The sequence below is a fragment of the Cebus imitator genome, unplaced genomic scaffold (genome assembly GCF_001604975.1).
Source record: "Cebus imitator isolate Cc_AM_T3 unplaced genomic scaffold, Cebus_imitator-1.0 Scaffold117, whole genome shotgun sequence".
NCBI lineage: Eukaryota > Metazoa > Chordata > Mammalia > Primates > Cebidae > Cebus > Cebus imitator.
In genome coordinates this window covers 7,804,411-7,824,439 of record NW_016107432.1, presented here as the reverse complement: position 1 = coordinate 7,824,439, position 20,029 = coordinate 7,804,411, and the positions used below count along the sequence as shown (strand labels likewise).

Sequence of the window (20,029 nt, the reverse complement as noted above, 5' to 3'; positions counted from 1 at the left end):
TAAAAACCTATGCTCATAGGTGTGTGCAAAGAAATGGCCTGAAGCTGGACCTTCTATTTAAAAGGAAAGCAGAGTGTAAAAGTGTGGAACATTTGCAGCCCACCCTAGCCAAGACAATGGAAAAAAGACCTCAAAGGCATTTCAGAGACCTTCATGGCAGCCCTTTAATCACAGGCCTAGAGGCCTAGGAGGAAAGAATGGTTTCCTGGGCCAGGCCCAGTGCCCCGCTGCCCTGTGCAGCCTTGGGACCTTGATCCCTGCATCTGGCCTCAGCTCAAAGGGCCCCAGGTACAGCTTGAGCCACTGCTCAGAGGATATAAACTATAAGCCTTGGCAGCTTCCATGTGGTGTTAAGCCTACAGGTGCACAGAATGAAAAATGAAAGAGTGAGTCTTGAGAGCCTCTGCCTAGGTTTCAGAGGATATATGGAAAAGCCATGATGTCCAGGCAGAAGCCTTCTGCAGGGGCAGAGCTTTCATCAAGAAACTCTACTAGGGCAGGTTCGTGGAGAACCTCTACTAGGGGAAATGTGGGGTTGGAGCTCCCACACCAAGTCCCCATTGGGACACTGCCTACTGGAGCTGTGATAAGGGGGCCACTATCTTCTAGACCCTGGAATGGTAGATCCATTGACAGCTTGCATCCTGTGCCTAGAAATGCTGCAGTCACTCAACATAAGACCTTGAGAGCAGCTGTGGGGGCTGAATTCTGCAAAGTCACAGGGGCAGAGCTGCCCAAGGCTTTTGGAGCCCATCTCTTGCACCAGCATACTCTGAATATGAGGCATGGAGTCAAAGGAGATTACTTTGGAGCTTTAAGATGCTACCTACCATCCTGCATTTCATCCTAAGATGACAACTACCATCCTGCATTTTAGACTTGCCTGTGGCCTGTAGCCCCTTTCTTTTGGCCAATTTCTCCCTTTTGGAACAGGAATATTTACCCAATGCCTGTGGTTCCATTGCATCTTGGAAGTAACTAATTTGTTTTTTATTTTATTTTGTTTTATTAAATTGTCCATTATATTTTTTTGAGACAGAGTCTCACTTCATCGCCAGGCTGGAGTGCAGTGGCATGATCTTGGCTCACTGTAACCTCTGCCTCCTGGGTTTATGCAATTCTTCTGCCTCAGCTTCCTGAGTAGCTGGGACTACAGGCTACTCACCATGCCCAGCTAATTTTTTTGTATTTTTAATATAGATGGGGTTTCACCCATTAGCCAGGATAGTCTCGATCTCCTGACCTCATGATCCACCTGCCTCGGCCTCCCAAAGTACTAGGATTACAGGTGTGAGCCAATGTGCCCAGACTTGTTTTTTATTTTACAGGCTCATAGGTGAAATGGACTTACATTGTCTCAGATGAGACTTTGGACTTCTGAGTTACTGATGGAATGAGTTGACTCTGGGGAACTGTTGGGAAGGCATGACTATATTTTGAAATGTGAAAAGAACATGATATTTGGGTGTGGCCAAATCTCACATTGAATTATAATCCCCAGTGTTGCAGGTGGAGCCTGGTGGGAGGTGGTTGGATCACTGTTTAGCACAATCCCTTCGGTGCTGTTCTCATGATAGAATTATTATGAGATCTGTTTGTTTAAAAGCGTGTAGCACCTCCCCCCACTTCTATTCCTCCTGCTCAGGCTATGTAAGACACGCCTGCTTTCCCTTCCTCTTCCACCATGATTGTAAGTTTCCTGAGGCCTCTCCAGAAGCTTGGCAGATGCATCATGTTTCCTGCATAGCTTGCTGAACCATGAGCCAATTAAATCTCTTCCCTTTATAAATTACCCAGTCTCAAAGTATTTATTTATAGCAATGCAAGAACAGACTAACATAAAAACTTATTCTCTGTATTCTAAAATGATCACATGAGTCACTCTGCTTTAATTTGTTAATCAGGTGAATTTTGTAAATGGATGTTTTAATGTTAAACCAACCTTATATTCCTGGAATAAACCCAACCTGGCCATAATGTATTAATTTTTTTTTAATAGATGGCTGTATTCTGCTATTTTGTTTTCAAATGGTACATCTGTGTGCACACACAAGATTGAACTATAACTGTTCTTTCTTGTACTGTTCATGTCTGGTTTTGGTGTTAAAGTTATCTAGCATGGTAAAATGAATTGAGGAACATTCCCTATTTTTCTAACACCAGGAATAATTTATATATGAGTTTGGAAAAATACCTTAAACTTTAGCAACACTCATCTACAAAACTACTGGAGTTGAGGGTCTTTTGTCTGTGTTTGGAAGATTTTAAATTACGGAATCAATTTCTTTCATGGTGACAGGGATATGCAGACTTTTTTTCTATTTGAGTCAATTTTGGTCATTTGCATTTTTCTAGGAAATTTTACATTTCATTTCGGTTTTTGAATTCACGTGTATTAAAGTTTCCTCTTAAAACTGCTTTAGCTGAATTCTACACATTTTCATATATCATAGTTTTTCCCTGTATTTTAACTTTCTTTTATGTTATCTCTGACCTGTAAATTATTCAAAAGTATGTTTTCAAATTCTCTTATTTTTAAAAACTCTACTGCATCTATAGTCATGTTGCTTTTTATACTCTTAATGGCTTTTATTTTTTTAATGGTTGCTCTTGCCAAGGGTTTATTTTATTAGACTTTTCTCAAAAGATTCAACTCTTCGCTTTATCAATTCTATGACAGTTTTGTTTTTTAATTTTGTTTATGCTATATTTCAGAAGAAACATACTTGTATTTGTTGAGAAGGAGTCTCGATCTGGCTCACCCAGGCTGAAGTATAGTGCAGCCTCTGCCTCCTGGGTTCAATCAATTCACCTGTCTCAGTCTCCTGAGTGGCTGGGACTATAGGCATGTGCCACCACACCTGGCTAATTCTGTATTTTTAGTAAAGACAGGTTGTCACTGTGTTGGCCAGGTTAGTCTCGAACTCCTGACCTCAGGTGATCTACCCACCTTGGTCTTCCAAAATCCATATACTTTTAACAATATACTGAGGGAATGTGTTCTCTTCCCAGGTCCACAAAGGGGCGTAGTTTTTAGGGCAGGAACTTGCCAGCGACCTGCCCTACCTGCCTTTCCCCACGTCTCCATCCGGGAGAAAAGGTCTTTGTTTAACTTTGGTGCATATGGGAAAGGATTAAAGATCAATCACTGCAGTGGAAGTTTAAAGGAACTCTTTTCATTGGCAAGGGGGCTTGCAGAAGGTGGGAATTCCTCCCAGGTTAAAAGTCCCCTTCTTTCACACCTCCTTGGATTCCATACTTGGGTCCACTTCCACTACCTTTGTGGAAGCTGCTTTCTCTCTCCTGGATTCCATCTTTCTGGATTCTCTCACTCAGTGTGAGAGCGGCTTTTCTTTCTCCTCACTCAGTTTGACAGCTAGCTGTTTCTCTCCCTCCCCTTCATCTTTTTTTCTCTCTCTTTCTCTCTGCCTAAATAAATCCCTTTCTGCAAAAACTCTTTGGGGTTTGACATTTACTTGTGAGCACACTGCGTCCGGCGTGGTCCCCTCTCCCATTCTTGGGTGAGTGAGAGACCAAAAGCCTGAAGCTTTTGATAAACCTCCCCTGTACCCCGAAACTTGGAAGCAAAATCTCAAATATATCAACGCTTATTAGAAAATAAATATATATATTTATTGAGGTATAATATCTGTATGTTTTAGAAGAAATGTGGTATAAACAAAATAAAAAACAATAAATGTCTTACTTTTCCCCCTTTTTATGTAATCTTAATTGTGAGCCTTTCGACTTCCCTATTATCAGTTTGGGGCATAAATTTTCTTCCTAAAACGCTTTAGCTGAATTCTACATATTTGCATATATCATAGTTATTCTCTGTATTTTTAGATTTCCATTATGTTATCTCTGACCTGCAAATTATTCAAAAGTATGTTTTAAAATCAATTTCTAAAATTAATTTTTTAAATTTTGATTTTTTTCTAAAATCAATATCTAAAATCGATTTTAAAAAATCAATTTTAAAATTTCCAAAGTCAAAATTATGGACACTTTATAATCATCTTTTAAAAAATGATTTAAAATTAATTTCTCCTTGTCAAAAATTATTAAAATAATATTGTATAGTCAATTATTTTTAACTGTTCCAATATGTGCTGGAGATACATATTCATAATTTTTTAGTTATAAGAGTTATGTGTATTAAAACACCTTGTTAAATGTGTTGTTTAGTTCAACTATATCTTTACTTGTGTTTCATTTAATCAATAAATCAACCACTGACAGAAGCATGCAGAAATTTCCCACTATGATAATAGATTTATCAATTTCTCCCTGTTTTAGCAACTGTTCTTTTTGGTATTTTGAGTCTTTTATTAAATATATGCAAGCTTAAAATCACTATATGCTCCAGATGAATAACATTTTAAAATCAGCCCGGGTGTGGTAGCCTCACATCTGTAATCCTGGAACTTTAGCAGGCCGAGGCAGGAAGATCATTTGAGCCCAGTTGAGATGGGGTAAAACCCCATCTCTCCAAAAAATACATAAAAGAAAAATAGCTGGGCATGGTGGTGCATGCCTCTGTAATCCCAGCTACTTGGAGGAGGGAGGTGGGAGGATTGCCCGGCCACCGCATTCCAGCCTGCTTGACAGAGTGAGACCCTGTCTAAAAACAGAAAAAAAAAAATTAAATCATTTTTGTAATATCTTTAACAATTTCACACATTATTATTATTTTAGATTCTGTGTTGATAATTGGCATCCCTGAAGTACTCAGGGATCTTAACCTGTGTTTGCCTGCTTCTCCTGTATGCAGCTCATCTTGCCTGGCTTCTTTATGTGTTCAGTGACTTTTTTTTCTTCAATTGAGAGCTCATATTCGGCTGGACTTAATCTATGGAAATCCAGAGCTGCTCCATTCAGAAAATTTTTTTTCTGGAGAGGATTTGTCTTTGCAAGAAGACAGTTAACCAACTTGGAATTATTTTAATTTAATTTATCACCTTGGAGATTTCATGACTGGATGGCTAAAATACATATGGATTTGTTCCTCATGTTAGCAGAGGCCTTTGATGAAAAACTCACAGGAAGAGTTTCACCTGGAGCAGGTGTGGAGGCGGGTTTTTGCAGCAGGTGGCTTTTTTTTTTTTTTTTTTTTGCACTTTTTTTTTTTTGCACTGGGTGTTCTAGCTAACTGAGACATCCCACAGCCTCATCTCCCATTCCTCCAATATTAATCCCAAGTCCCTGTGTTGCAGGTTTCAGCCTTTGCTCTGTAGTAAAACTGGCTTCTGAATTTGCCTCCACTTATCTCTGTGAGTTCAGATTGCTCTAGGACATATCTTGCATCCTCGAGTAATTTGGGGATTTTCCATAGACCCTTGTGAGCTCACAAAGCATTAAAAATATGTGCACTCTCATTTGTCCAGCATCTGGCTATTTTATGCAGGAATTACCTACAATGCTCACTCGCCCTTCCTTCCTTCCTTCCTTCCTTCCTTCCTTCCTTCCTTCCTTCCTTCCTTCCTTCCTTCCTTCCTTCCTTCCCTCCCCCTCCTTCTCTCTCTCTCTCTCTCTCTTTTTCTTTCTTTCTTTTCAGACGGAGTCTCACTCTTTCACCCAGCCTAGAGTGCAGTGGTGTGATCTCGCTCACTACAATCTCTGCCTCCCAGGTTCAAGTAATTCTCCTGCCTCAGCCTCCCAAGTAGCTGGGGCTGACAGGAGCACGCCACCATGACCGGCCAATTTTTGTATTCTTAGTAGAGATGGGGTTTTACCATGTTGGCCAGGATGGTCTGGATCTCTTGACCTCGTGATCCACTGGCCTTGGCCTCCCAAAGTGCTGGGATTACGCTTTTGCTTTCTTTCTATCCGTAAAATAGCTGTTACAGTGCAGGATGCATACTGTCTGCCCACCCCCAAAGCAGTTTTAGACTTTTCAGCATCTACTGTTGTTACTTTTTAAAGAAAGTAATGGGAGCCTCACATGGCAAACTCAACTGATACAGTCCATAGACCTGACATAATGGGTTGAAATCAGAAACAGATTCCATTCCTGGCTCCTGTCATCAGCCATGTGGTCTTTACAAAGAACTTGACCTGCCACCTGCCCCAGTCTCAGTTTACCCGAGATCTGAGTATAATCGCAGTATCTATTTCACCACATAGCTAAATAATGAATAAAATGACAAAGAGCATAATTGGAAAGTAGCATTAAATTGCACCTTCTTATTAATCATGCTTAAGTAATAATCTTAATAAATGTAACTAAGAATTATGAACACTTCAGTGATCGCGTGTCTGTTCACAACTTAGAGGCGCCTCCCTCCCCATACTAGGGATTCAACAAATGTGAGGGCCTTTTTCCTCACTATAAGTAATTATGATAATAATAGATAAGTGAAATTCTAAAATCTACACATAAAAGGCCTAAAAGTAGTCACCAAAACAGTTATTACCATCGCTTTTGTTTTACAGATATACCTCTCACATTTTGGAAAGAATGTGGCATGTTGCGATAATGCTTATAATTAGAATTTTAAAAATAATAAACAACCGAATATATTGTTGCATTGAGGGTGCCGCTAATTGGAAGATACACTATTGTCTTCCCCAGCACAATGAAAGAATTCTGCCAACGAAACCACGGCACCTGCCAAGTTTCAGAGATGTTAAAATCCAAAACGGTTGCTTCTCAGAGCGATAAAATAGAGCCATCTTGGGTTGAGAGAGTGCAAAGTACTCTCTAATAAGTCACCTCATTTAATCCTCACCACAACCGGCAGCAGAGACAGGACAGGGGAAGACGCAGAGGCAGGTACCAGAAGGAAGCAGCTCTGTCCCCCTCCTTCCCAGCGCCGGCACTCACCCGGCTGTGTGACTCCAGAATCTGCACGCAGGCCGACTTGGTCAGCGTCTCAGACGCACTCAGCTCTTCCAGGAGCAAGTCCTGGATGCTGAGGAGGGCGGTGTAGGCCGACAGGGTCTCGGTCACCTGGGCTGCCTTCTGGAACTGCAGAGCAACAAGCGACTGCGCAAAGCCTCCCTCCTGCGCCTCTAGCCGCTGCACTCTCTCCTGTAGCAATTCACCTCGGACCTGGGAGGGGATAGGAATGAATGCAAACCCAGACAGCAATGAGGAGGGGGCAGGAGAGCAAGCAGCCTTTCAGAGTACACAGACCCGGGAGCCTGAGGACCACCAAAGGTTTACAATGGAGATGCACTGGGAACCCACAGGGAGCAACATCAGACAAGCCTGTCCCTGCTTATGAAGGTGCCAGGAGCTCAGGGAGTCCAGCCAGCCTTCATTCCATATGCATCATCCTCAAGAGTCACCCCAGCCTGTTGCTCTCCTGAAAACCCGTCAAAGTCTCTCCATGTCCTAGAGGATGAAAGTTCAACTCCTTAGCATGGGATCCAAGGAACTCCCCACCTCAATCCCAGCCAAGGTCCCCCTGGACAGGTGTGGTCTGTTCTTCTGCCCCTACCCCACTCACTCATACATGGACATCCGGGACTTCCTTTCCCAGCTGCGCTGTGCTCTACACACCACGTGCTTTGTTTCTGTGGCTTGCCCTCTCTGCAGTGACTGAAATGTCCTCCCATCCTCTCTTCCTGAAATTCCAATATTTATCTGTTGGGTCTGTAGTTCCCAACCAGCCCCTCTGAAGCATTCTCACTTCTCTGTTTCTTTTGTTCCATGTAGGCTTTAAGCCAGGTGCCCAGGGTTTACTTGACCTTGGGTAAGTCATTAAGCTCTGCATGGCTACACGTCTTCATCTAGAAAGCAGAGACGGTAATACCATCCAACACATAGAGTTTAGCTTACTTTTTATCAAAACATCTTTATTGAGCTGTAACTTCTGTACAATAACCTGCACATAATTACAGTACACATTGTGATAAATGTTGACATATTTCTACCCCTATGAAACCATCCCCACAACCAGGGTAGTAAACACGTCCATGTTCTAGGTAATCCCACCCCCTGCCCCCACTCAGCAACCACTGATGTGCTTTCAGTTACAATGGATGAGTTTGCATTTTTTAGAGTTTTCTATAAGTGGAAACATACAGTACATATTTTTTTTGTCTAGCTTTTTTTTTTTTTTTNTTTTTGCGATAGAGTCTCGCTCTGTCACCCAGGCTGGCATGCAGTTATGTAATCTCGGTGCACTGCAACCTCCACCTCCTAGGTTCAAGTGATTTTCCTGCCTCAGCCTCTGAGTAGCTGGGATTACAGGCATGCAGCAGCATGCCCGGCTAATTTTGTAATTTTAGTTTAGATGGGGTTTCACCACGTTGCCCAGGCTGGTCTTGAACTCCTCACCTCAAGTGATCCACTACTTTGGCTTCTCGAAGTGCTGGGATTATAGGCATAAGCCCCTGTGCCTGGCCTTTGACTGAGCATAATTATTTTGAGAGTCACCTTTTACCATCTTCTTCTGGGCTGAGCATCTCTTATGCTTCCCCTTCCCTCCCTTTGCGGCTTTATTAGCTATAACTCTGCTTTGTTGTTTTAGTGGCTGCTTTAGGGTTTATAGTACACATCTTCGACTTAACCCAGGGTACCTTCAAGTGATGTTGTATCACTTCACATGGAGTACAAGAGCCAAAAATAAAATTCTAAGGCCCTCCAACCATCCTCTCAGCAAGGGGATGTCAAAGTTATCCTGAAAAACTAGTTCAGGCCATGATGGGAAGGAGGAGCTGAACATGCCTTCTTATACCTTCCTTCCTTTTGAAATTTCAGATAGAACAGACTCTTGAAGTCTGATAAGAAACATTCAGAATCTATTCTCTCGGAGGCCTGCTACCCGGAGGCTTCAGCTGCATAATAAAAACTTGGTCTCCACAACCCCTTAGTGCAACCCAGATGTTCCTTTCTATTGACAATAACTCTTTCAACCAATTGCCAATCAGAAAATCTCTTAATCTAACTATGATCTGAAAGCCCTCGCTTCAAGTTGTCCCACCTTTCTAGACCAAACCAGTGTACATCTGACACATATTGACTGATGTCTCATGCCTACCTAAAATGTATAAAACCAAGCTGTGCCCCAGTCACCTTGGGAACATGTCATCAAGGTCTCCTGAGGCTGTGTCATGGGTGTGTCCTTAACCTTGGCAAAATAAACTTTCTAAATTGATTGACACCTGTCTCAGATACTTTTGGCTTACACACCTTATGCGAATTTACTTCCATTTCTTGCTTCCTGGTCTTCATGCCATTTCTGTCATACATTTAATTTTATATGTGTTATAAACTTCACACTACTTTGTTATTATTTGCATTGAAACAAGTCAGTCTTTAAAATGTTCTTGTATTGAAGTGAAATGCACATAACACAAAATTTACTACTTTAAAGTCAACAATTAGGTGACATTTAAGATTGAGTAGCCCCCACCTCTATTTACTCTGAGAACATTTTCACCATCCCCAAAGCAAAAGCAAACCCCACACCTCCTAAGCAATTATTCCCCAGTCCTCCCACCCCAAGTTCCTGGCAACTACCAATCTTCTGTTTCTATGATTTTCCTTATTCTGGATATTTCATATAAATGGAATTACAGAATAACAACCTTTTGTGTCTGGCTTCTTTTACTTAGCATAAGGTTTTCAAAGTTCATCTGCTTACTGTATCAAAACTTCATTCATTTTTATGGCTGTATAATATTCCATTGGATGTATGACCAGTAAATTTTTGGAAGATTTTTTAAATAAAAAGAGAATCTAACATATGTACCCATGTAGTTACCATTCCCAGAGCTCCTTTTTTTTTTCTGTGTGGCTCTAGATTTCTATCTGTTATGAAAATCCTTCTGACTGATTTCCTGTAACATTTCTTGCAGTATGAATCTCCTAGTAATAAAAACTTTCAGCACCGTATGTCTGAAAAAAGTTATTTCATCTTCATTCTTGAAAGATATATTTTCTGAATATAGAATTTTAGGTGGCAGGTTTTCCTCATTGTTTTGAGGACATTCCTCCATTGTCTTCTTACTTGCATTATTTGAAACAAGAAATCTGCTGTCAACCTAATCTTTGCTCTTTAGTGTACATAATAAATCTTTTTCCTTCAGTTGCTTTTAAGATTTTCTCTTTATCAGTGGTTTGGAGGAATTTGATTATCAAATACTTTGGAAAAATTGTCCTCAAGTTTCTTATGCTTGGAATTCACTGAGTTTCTTAAATCTGTGAGTTTATAGTTGTCATCAAATTAGGCAAAATTTTAGCCACTGATTCTTCCAATATGTTATCATCCTACTTTTCCTCTCTCCTCTTCTCTAGGAATTCCAACTACCCACACATTTAGGCCACCGGAAGTTGTCCCATGGCTCACTGGTACTCTGTTCACTTTTCTCTGTTTTCATTTTAGATAATTTCTATTGCTACATCTTCAAACTATTTTTTTTTCTGCAATTGTTAATTCCCATACACACACACACACACACACACACACACACACACACACACAGTGTGAGCCAAGATTACATAACTGCATGCCAGCCTGGGTGACACACACATGTATGTCTGTGTATATTCAAATCAAACTTCTAGAGAAGAAAAATATGTGTGATACAGATGTAAATACAGACATACACATATATCTTTTTATGTCTTCCATATCTATACTTAATGTTTCTTGAATATATAAATACAATTGTAATGACTGTTTTATCCCATTTATGGTGGAGGCTGCAATTTTGTGTGTGTGAAAAATCAGATGTTGGTACTGACCTTGAGCAGTACGATATAAATAACTCCCACAGCTAACGTTCTAATAATGGAACACTAGGCATAAATGGGTTAATGCCATTCTCTGTCAATTCTAACATTCGTGTCAGTTCTGAATTGGTTTCAATTGGTTGATTTTTCTTCTCATGAGGAGTTATATTTTCCTGTTTGTTTCCTGTTAACTGAACTACAGACATTGTAAATTCTACCTTGTTGGGTCCTGGATATTTTTATGTTTCTATAATTATTCTTCAGCTTTGTTCTGAGATGCAGGTAAGCTACTTGGAAACAGGCTAACCTTTTGGGTTGTTTATAAGCTCTTTTATGGGGGACCAGTTTAGGGCTCATTATTTCACTGCTAAGGCAAGACCTTTTGGGGACTATATTTGATGTCCTCTGAATTATGAGGCTTTCTGGTCTGGCTAGCAGGAACTGCCACTATCCCCAGCTCGGTGTGAGTGCTGTGTACTCTTCTAAGTATTTTGGGTGGTCTTTCCCCTAGTTTTGAGTAATTTTCTTCCATGGAAGTGTTGAGCAGGTCTCAGCAGAATACTCAAGGGGACCCAGCGGACATCTCTGGAGTTCTCTCTGTGCAGCTCTTTCTTTGCTGGGATTCTGTCCTGTGAAATCCAGCTGACTCAGCTTCCCCAAATTCTTAGCTTTGTGTTTTACACTCAAGGAGTCTACCTGAATAGACCTCCTGGGCTCCTTCTTGCTGTGCCTCAGCCTGGAAACCCTTTGTGTGCAGTAAGTTGGGGCAATGACAGAGCTAAACTCCTTTATTTCTTACTTCTTAGGGATCAGTTTTGACTGCTATCCAGTGTCCTGAAAAGCACTGTTCCATAGATTTTGTTTGTTTTGTTTTGTTTTAGGTGAGGGGTAATTCTAATACTTTTATTCTCTCTTGGTCAGAAGCAGAATTCCCTCACAGGGTTATCCTGATTATTAAATAATCTCATACTTTTAAGTGCTCAGAACAGTGCCTGACACATTGGAGTGTTTACAAATGTTGCCATTGTTGTCCTTGGTGGTGCTGGTATAATACTTTCATTACTGAAGGTGGAATACGGTGGGTTCCATAAGGGAGGTCCACATATGGTGCCATGTGGTTTAGAGAAAGGAGAAGGTGGAGAGGTCAGGGAAGGTTGTGACAACATTGGCATTTGAAGCAGGTATTGAAGGATCCAGGCATTTACGGAGAGGAACAACATGACCAGAGGCCCTGAGACAGGGGGCCCCCACAGGGGCTTGTGAGAGGCTGAATTGGACAAAAGCTAAGAGGCAAAGTGGAAGATGAAGCTGTAAAGGTGGGGCAGAAGAACCCATACTGCAGAAGGCCTGAACTGTCAGAGACAAGAAGGCAGAGCTTCTCCTGAGACAGTGAGAAAGGCAAGAGGGCTGGATGTCTTTATAAGGGGTTAAAGCCCCTTATAAAGCTGTCAGATCTTGTGAGAACTCACTTGCTACCACAAGTACAGCATGAGGGTAACTGCCCCCATGATTAAGTTATCTCGAATCAGGTCCCTGTGATGACAAGTAAGGATTATGGAAACTACAATTCAAGGTGAGATTTGGGTGGGGACACAAGGCCTATGAAGGAGCATGAAGCTCAATGACACTTGGCGCATGTTTCTCCTTTCATAAATATTTATGACTCCTCCTATAGCTTATTAAATATGTATATTGTTACCCTGTTTAGCATAAATTCCTGTATCCTTTGTCCCTTTCTCTAAGTGCCTGTTTTCAGCTAACCAGAGGCTATGCTTCCCAGCCCGTCAGAATGGCCACCCTGTAGGCTACAACCCTTAGGAGAAATAAAGGTCTCCTTTCCACATTTAAAAAAATATATATATTTTTTTTGCATTTAAGGTTCTGGAGTACATGTAAAGGACAGCAGGATTGTTGGATAGGTACATACATGGCAATGTGGTTTGCTGCCTCCATCCCCATTACCTATATCTGGCATTTCTCTCCATGTTATCCATCCCCAACTCCCTACCCCCACCTGCCCCTCCCCTAGTCCTCCCACCACAGACCTCAGTGTGTGATGCTCCCCTCCCTGTGTCCATGTGTTCTCACTGTTCAACACCCGCCTATGAGTGAGAACATGCGGTGTTTGATTTTCTGTTCTTGTGTCACTTTGCTGAGAATGATGGTTTCCAGGTTCATCCATGTCCCTACAAAGGACACGAACTCATCGTTTTTTAGGGCTGCATAGTATTCCATGGCGTATATGTGCCACATTTTTCCTGTCCAGACTATCATCGATGGGCATTTGGGTTGGTTCCACGTCTTTGCTATTGTAAACGGTGCTGCAATGAACATACGTGTGCATGTGTCCTTATAATAGAACTATTTATAATCCTTTGGATATATACCCAGTAATGGGATTGCTGGGTCAAATGGAATTTCTATTTCTAGGTCCTTGATGAACCTCATAATTCTTCAGCTGACAGAGGTCTTCTTTATTACATGCCTGCCATGTGCTAGGGTTTTCACGTTACTTTCGTGTGGTCTCCAACTTCCCCTCTTGGGTACATGGTGTTCCAAGTGTCTTGTAGGACCCAGACCCCTGCAGAGGTGCAGGGCAGAGGCAGAGGGGAGAGTAAGGTGGCCGTAAGGGATAGTTCAGTTTTATTTATGCAAATGCATACATAAATGTGAGTGAAGTATAAAGCCTTTAGTATATACCAAATGAACAACAGGGACAGTGAAATTAAAAGGAAATAAAAGCTTCTCCAAAATTCTTTTTTCTTCTTTGGAAAGCTTAGTTTGTTAGTTGCAGCACCATGAGAATGTGTCTCTAGAGGAGGATTTAATCCCTTGTCTAGAAGAAATCCTGGGAAACAACACAGATTTGCATTTCTATGAGGTATTAATGACAGGGTTCATTAAATATTCAAGCCATTGAGAATAATACAAATTCATTTGCAAAATGATATGCTGCTAAATACTCTTTAAATGAAAAGTTCAAACAACTCCCTTACTATTTTTCCCTGATAACATGGATTTCAAAGGAAAAGTTTCTTCTATGCATTATAATGTCCTTTAAACACAAAATAAAGTCTACCTGTCAACCAGCGGAGAGTTATTGGGATTCTAAAGAGCTTAATAAATCACACTTCTCCTTCTTGCCCGTTTGGAAACAAATACAACTAGATGCAAGGGTGAGCCAGACAGGCCCCGAATGTCAGCTTTGATACTGAAGAAAACTAGATTGGAGAACGTAGCTCAGATATGTATCCAAACAAACTCACAGTCCCCCAAACAGTAGGCCTCCCTACCAGATTCATCACTGAATAAATAAGAGGGGCTTCCTACAGGCAGGCTGACTCCCAGAGAGGAGGGGGCTGCGCTGAGCCTGCCCCTTTTCTTCTCTAATCCCACCAATCACAAATGCCCTCCTTGGAGAAAAGTGGGCAAGGGGTGGAGAATCTAGGGATGCCACTAGAAACATCCTCCAGTGGAAAGAAAGGCATTGAGAGAGGTCTTATTGTTACAGTAGGTAACCAGTCAGACATATGCTGGACATGAGAGAACCAGCCCCCCGACAAGGAATGTTGGGGGGCCATCAGGTGATGGTCTGGTGGTGGTTAATTGCCTATTTAAAATAATAATTGATTGCTGCTGGTGCCAGGGAACAGAAGTCTCCCAACAGATAGAAGAAATCTGAAATGAGTGATCAGCAGCTTCCTGATAAGAACTTAGGAGTTAGGCAAATGAGCTCACATGTATGCACTAAGATGCAAAATGGCAGAGTACAACTAGTATATGACTTTCTAGGAACATTTTACTGGTAAGGAAGAACACCTCACGTGAGCATGTGCACCACTTTAGTAAAAACACTGGGCATGTGTCTCCTCCCAAGTGCTGGCAGGCCACTGTGCCTGTGGACAGCCCACCCCAAAGCAAGAATCAGGGGAGAAGAGATGTGATATGGTTTGGCTGTGTCCCCACCCAAATCTCATCTTGAACTGCAGTTCCCATAATCCCCATGTGTCATAGGAGGTAATTGAATCATGGGAGTGGTTACCTCCATGCTGTTCTCCTAACACTGAGCCAGTTCTCCTAAGTCTGATGATTTTATAAGGGATTTTTCTCCCCCTTTGCTCTGTGGTTCTCCTTGCTGCTGCCATGTGAAGAAGGATGTGTTTTACTTCCCCCTCTGCCATGATTCTATGTTTCCTGAGGCCTCTCTAGCCCTGTGGAACTGGGAGTCAATTAAATCTCTTTCGAGGATCAATTACCCCGTCTTGGCTATATCGTTATAGTAGTGTGAGAATGAACTAACACAAGCTGCAACCTCCATTAGTATGCCAATGTATAAAACCCCAAGTCAAAGGTCAAGCTGTACAGTTGGTCTCTCAAGTGGCCTGCCTGCCCCTCTACCAAGTGTGCGTTACTTCGTTTTCTTCTTGCTCTAAAGCTTTTTAAGAAACATTTACTCCTGCTTGTAAACTTGCCTCAGTCTCTACTTCTGCCTTATGCTCCTTGGATGAATTCTTTCTTCTTAGGAGGCAAGAATTAAAGTTGCCACAAATTCGTACAGATTTGCTGCTGGTAACATTATCATCAAGAAACTTGCATCCAAACATTGGGAGGATAAGGCTAAAGAAACGCTGCTTAAATATCAATGTGTATTTGAAGACTCCTATTCTAGTGGCTGGACCTCTTAAAAAGCAGGTTAGTTTTCATGCCTATAATCCCAGCACTATGGGAACCGAGGCGGGCAGACCATGAGGTCAAGAGATTGAGACCATCCCAGCCAACATGTAGAGGCCAACCTTGCCTCTACTAGAATATAAGAATTAGCTGGGCATGGTGGCACACGTCTGTAGTCCCAGCTACTTGGGGGGCTGAGACAAGAGAATCACTTGAACCCAAGAGCCAGAGGTTGCAGTGAGCTGAGACTGCACCACTGCACTCCAGCTTGGCAACAGAGACTCAGTCTCAAAAAAAAAAAAAATGCAGATTCGTTTAATCCATTTTCTGCTGAATGGGTTCAAAATACCCAGAGCAAGTAAAAAGATGGGAAATGTTTAAAACTCCCTGCTGCATATTGTATCAGGAGAAAAGTAGATTCAGTGATGGTCCATGATGATCCATTGGGTTAATATTTGCTGAAAGAAATACTAACTTGCTAAATAAGCATTGTCAGTGCTTAAATTTTAGACATAGACAAATTAATTTATATGCCTGGAAAGATACTTCTACCACCCCTATCATCTACATTATCAAAGTGCAAATACCCCAAAGAAATGAGGGGCATCAACTCACAACACTCAGCATAGTTTTGCTTTGTTATATTTTAAGGTCGATCTATTAACTCTTACATACAAAGTTACCACTGAACTAGCTGTGTGACCAAGTCAAGTTGCTTAACCTCTCCGAGTCTCAGCTTCTTCTGTGAAAAGGAAATAATATCTGGTACCTAGTGAGCACCTAATAAACAAGAGCTGCCATCATCATTACCACTTTATTATTTTCACTATCATCATCATTAATATGAAATAGGATCTCTTTCAAGATGCACAAAGAAGATCAAAATAACGGTTTGCCATATTAAGTTTTCCCCTTATTTTAAGAGGTTTCTTCATTTCTAATGATAAAATATATGCAGGGCATAAAAAAATATTTACAATGAAGATTCCTAGGGAAGAGCAGTGAATTTTTAAGATGCATCCAGTGCTTTATTTCAGGCGGAGTGTAAATATGGAGGAAACGAGAGAGGAAACAACAGTGGTAAACTTTTAAAAGTTAGAAACTGGATGACTGACTGGGAAAGAACTCAATAGATCCAAAAAACTGAATCCTAAGTTAGCCATGAAGTAAACAAAGAAGCAACATAAGCTATAATCTGCCAAGTCTCAGAAACATCCAGACATCAGATACATTTAGAGGTAGGAGGTGAAAGATGAAGCTAAAACAGAAGTAAAGGGTAAACATCTCATTAGGAAACAGGTTCCCAGAATTCCGCCCACCCATCCTCTGCTCAGCAGGCCACTCTATTCCCTACACCCGGCAGATGACTGCAGATTTAGTCTCAGGAAGAGTCTCTGAATTTAGGGAAGGAAACTCAGGCACATCAGAAAACAAAAGGCCCTAGTGAAAGTTTACATACTGACTACTAAAACCCCGCTCCCTTCCTGCATTTGGCTTCCCAAATGTTGGGCAGCCAGGCCTTTACCATCTAGACAAAAGACTTGGAGTGGCTTCTCTGGGGGATCCAACTAGCCTTGATGAAAGAGCTGAAGATACTCACACTGGGGAATCACCAACAGAGTGGCCAGCCCAGCCTCCAGAGTGAAGGCCACAGTCTACAAGCCCTCGATATAGGCTCAGGCCCTTCAACCAGTTTCTTATTATCCCATTCTTAAATATCAGCAGACCACCAGAGGTAACCACATACCTGGGAAAGCCTCTAATGAACATGAAGGTAAGGGTGAATATGTGGGAATTTAAAAATAATCATTAACGTTCTCAGAAAGACATAACAAGTTATAGCAACCTCAAATCATTAAGAGAATGTTCTTTCTTTAGGAAGAGAGCATTGGATGGTGCAGGAAGATGCTCTTAGAGAATTCAAAATTGAAAACATAAATGAAGAACTCTATTAAAGGCTTGTAAGATAAAACTTAAGTTATCTCCCAGCAAAAAAAGCAAAAAGACAAATTGTGAAAACAGGAAAAAAGTAAAGAAAGGATGAGAGGTCAACATTGGAATCCTGAGAGTTCCAGAAAGAGAAATTAGAGAACAGGATAAGTCATCATTAATACAATCCAGGAAAATTTCCCAGAATTCTAGATTGCTCAAACTATCAGTCGAGTATGAGGGCAGGATAAAAACATTTTCAGACTTGGAAAAATCTAAAAAATTCCAAAATATTACGCCTCCTATTTTCCCCTCCCCAGGAAACTAATAAAAGATGTGTTTCACTAGAAACAAGGAGGAAATCAAGAAAGAGAGGGCTGAAGGGAACTCATAGTGTGACCCCAAGATGGCAGCTGTGCATGAGGCACAGAGGTCAATGTCCAACTGGAACACACCAGAGGCAGAGAGAGAGATGTGCCCTGAAAGATGGGATTAACAGAAGATGTGACACGTGTGATGGTCCTGATAGGGTATTTAGTCCACTATCAAGAAGTGGATTAATAAAGCTGGGCATGGTGGCTCATGCCTATAATCCCAGCACTTTGGGAGGGCAAGGCAGAAGGATTGCGTGAGGCCAGGAGTTCAAGACTAGCCTTGGCAATGCAGTGAGAACCCTGTCTCTACAAAAAATTTCAAAAATTAGCCAGTTAGGGTGGTGCATGCCTGTAATCCCAGCTACCTTGGAGGCTGAGGCAGAAGAATCACTTGCACCACCCAGGAGTTCAAGGTTACAGTGAGCTATGATTGTGCCACTGTACTCTACTCTGAGCAACAGAGCAAGACCTTGTCTCTTAAATAAAAAAAGGGACAAATAAGTGGATTAAATTGGTGATAAATACATAGAAAAGTTACCAAAAAGAAAACTAAAGAACAATATTAACTCCAGGAAAACCAAAAAGTTATAAAGAAAAAGGATCCCAGTTTTCTAAAAGATTCAACTGTGAATAACATCTAAGTGCTTATAATCATAGAAACTGTAAATACTGATCTAGCTATGGTGGAGGATGAGGAAAGGGCTGATATGTGGTCAAGCTTTAGAGAAGAAAGGCAGTAAAGTCGTTTCCTAAGGAAATTAAAGGACAATATTAACTCCAGGAAAAACAAAAAGTTATACAGTAAAGGAAAAGGATTCTAGTTTTCTACAAGATTCAACTGCAGTAACATTTACATGCTTATAATCATAGAAGCCATAAATACAGATCTAACTACGGTGGGGGATGATAAAAGGGCTGATATGTGGTGCAGGTTGAGAGAAGACAGCAAAATAGAGTAAATCCTCATTTTTCGTATGAAAAGAGAATAGATAATCACAAATTATGAAAATAAAAAAATAGCAAAGCAAGCATGCTACTTAAGAGTTATGAAGGTAAGCACCAAATGACCACGCTGAAAAGTTAGAAGTTGTTAACTCTGGGGAGCTGAAAATGTGTGTGTCTATGTGCGTGGCTGAGGAAGCTACTCTTTTTTCAGCACAAGCCTTGTAGAATTATTTGACTCTAAAAGAAGGCATGCGTATATTTGACTAAAGTGAAATATAAAATTTAAACATAGACAAACTAGAAAAGTAGGAGAAAAGTCACCAAATTAAAGCCATCCAAAGATAGCTGTGGTAACCTATTGGCATGTGAAAGGCACACACTGAAAAGATGAGAAAGGTAAGATGAAGTCTGACCATGAGGCCTTGGATGCCAAGCTCAGGAATCTGAATTTTGTTTGGGGTCAGTGGGAAGCTATGGAACGTCTCTCAAAACAGTGCTTCAGAGAGATGAATTTGACAGAGGCTGCCTCAAGGGATAGGACAGGGACAAGGGGAGATGTGAGGGTAACTGTCTGCAGTCTTTCCCACTCTTTGTGGATGGATGGATTTTTTTCTTCCCTTCCTAAATGGATTCCCTTTTAACACGCCTTCCTTTCTGAGCTCTTTAAGGACCATCAGGGTTCTCTCCTGTCAGGCCACTGAAAAGCAGCACATTATTCTGATGCTTAAACTCGAGTCCCTTCTGAAGTCAGAGAGTGTGAAGAGCCATTCCTGACAAGTACCGACTACCCCCGCATAATTGCCGAAGCAGCTGCAGAAACACAATAGGATGCACCGTCGCTGGCAATCAGGAGCTCCACTTCTGAACGAAGGCATTTCTAGTGAACTGTGCGTGCACGGCACGTCATGACACCTGGAAATAGTGAATGAATAATGGATGGGTGAATAGATATGTGGTAGCTGTGCCATGCAGACAGAGAGCAAGATCATTAAAATCAGACCAGAAATAATGGGTGAAGGGAAATATGGTTATGTCATTTTCATTTATATTTAAAAGTTCCTAAAGAATATTTGTGAGAAATGTGTGTATACACTGTTCAAAAACAGCACGAGAATCACACCAAAGATGAACTGAAATGTCGTTTCATTTTTGGATCCATCAAATAGATCTGCTAATCAAATGCAGGGATGGAAACAGAGATACCTGTGCTTTAGGCTCTGTTCTACCATGCCCCAGCTTTGTAACCTTGGATAAGCCTCTTACTCTTTCTGAGCCTCAGTGTTCTCATCTGTGAAATGGAGACAGTAACAGTTGCTCTGCCTGCTTCACTACAGAGGAGTGTAGGATATATGCAGAGGGCCTAGGATTGTTTAAAATATTTAGGTGTTGAAAACAACCTAAATATCCATTAGTTGAGAGCAGA

General features: G+C 41.3%; 1 protein-coding gene across 2 annotated transcripts in view; it reads right to left on the bottom strand.

Annotated features, from left to right (window-relative positions):
- Positions 1 to 20,029, bottom strand: part of EVC2 (EvC ciliary complex subunit 2) — a 159,034-nt gene that overhangs the window by 21,375 nt on the left and 117,630 nt on the right. For both annotated transcript variants that reach the window (XR_001828310.2, XM_017539147.2), the window contains exon 17: positions 6,827 to 7,054. Coding sequence is in view for 1 of the 2 variants with exons in the window: in XM_017539147.2 (XP_017394636.1) it covers positions 6,827 to 7,054 (228 nt within the window). In the remaining variant the exon portion in view is untranslated. The remainder of the gene's footprint in view (positions 1 to 6,826; positions 7,055 to 20,029) is intronic.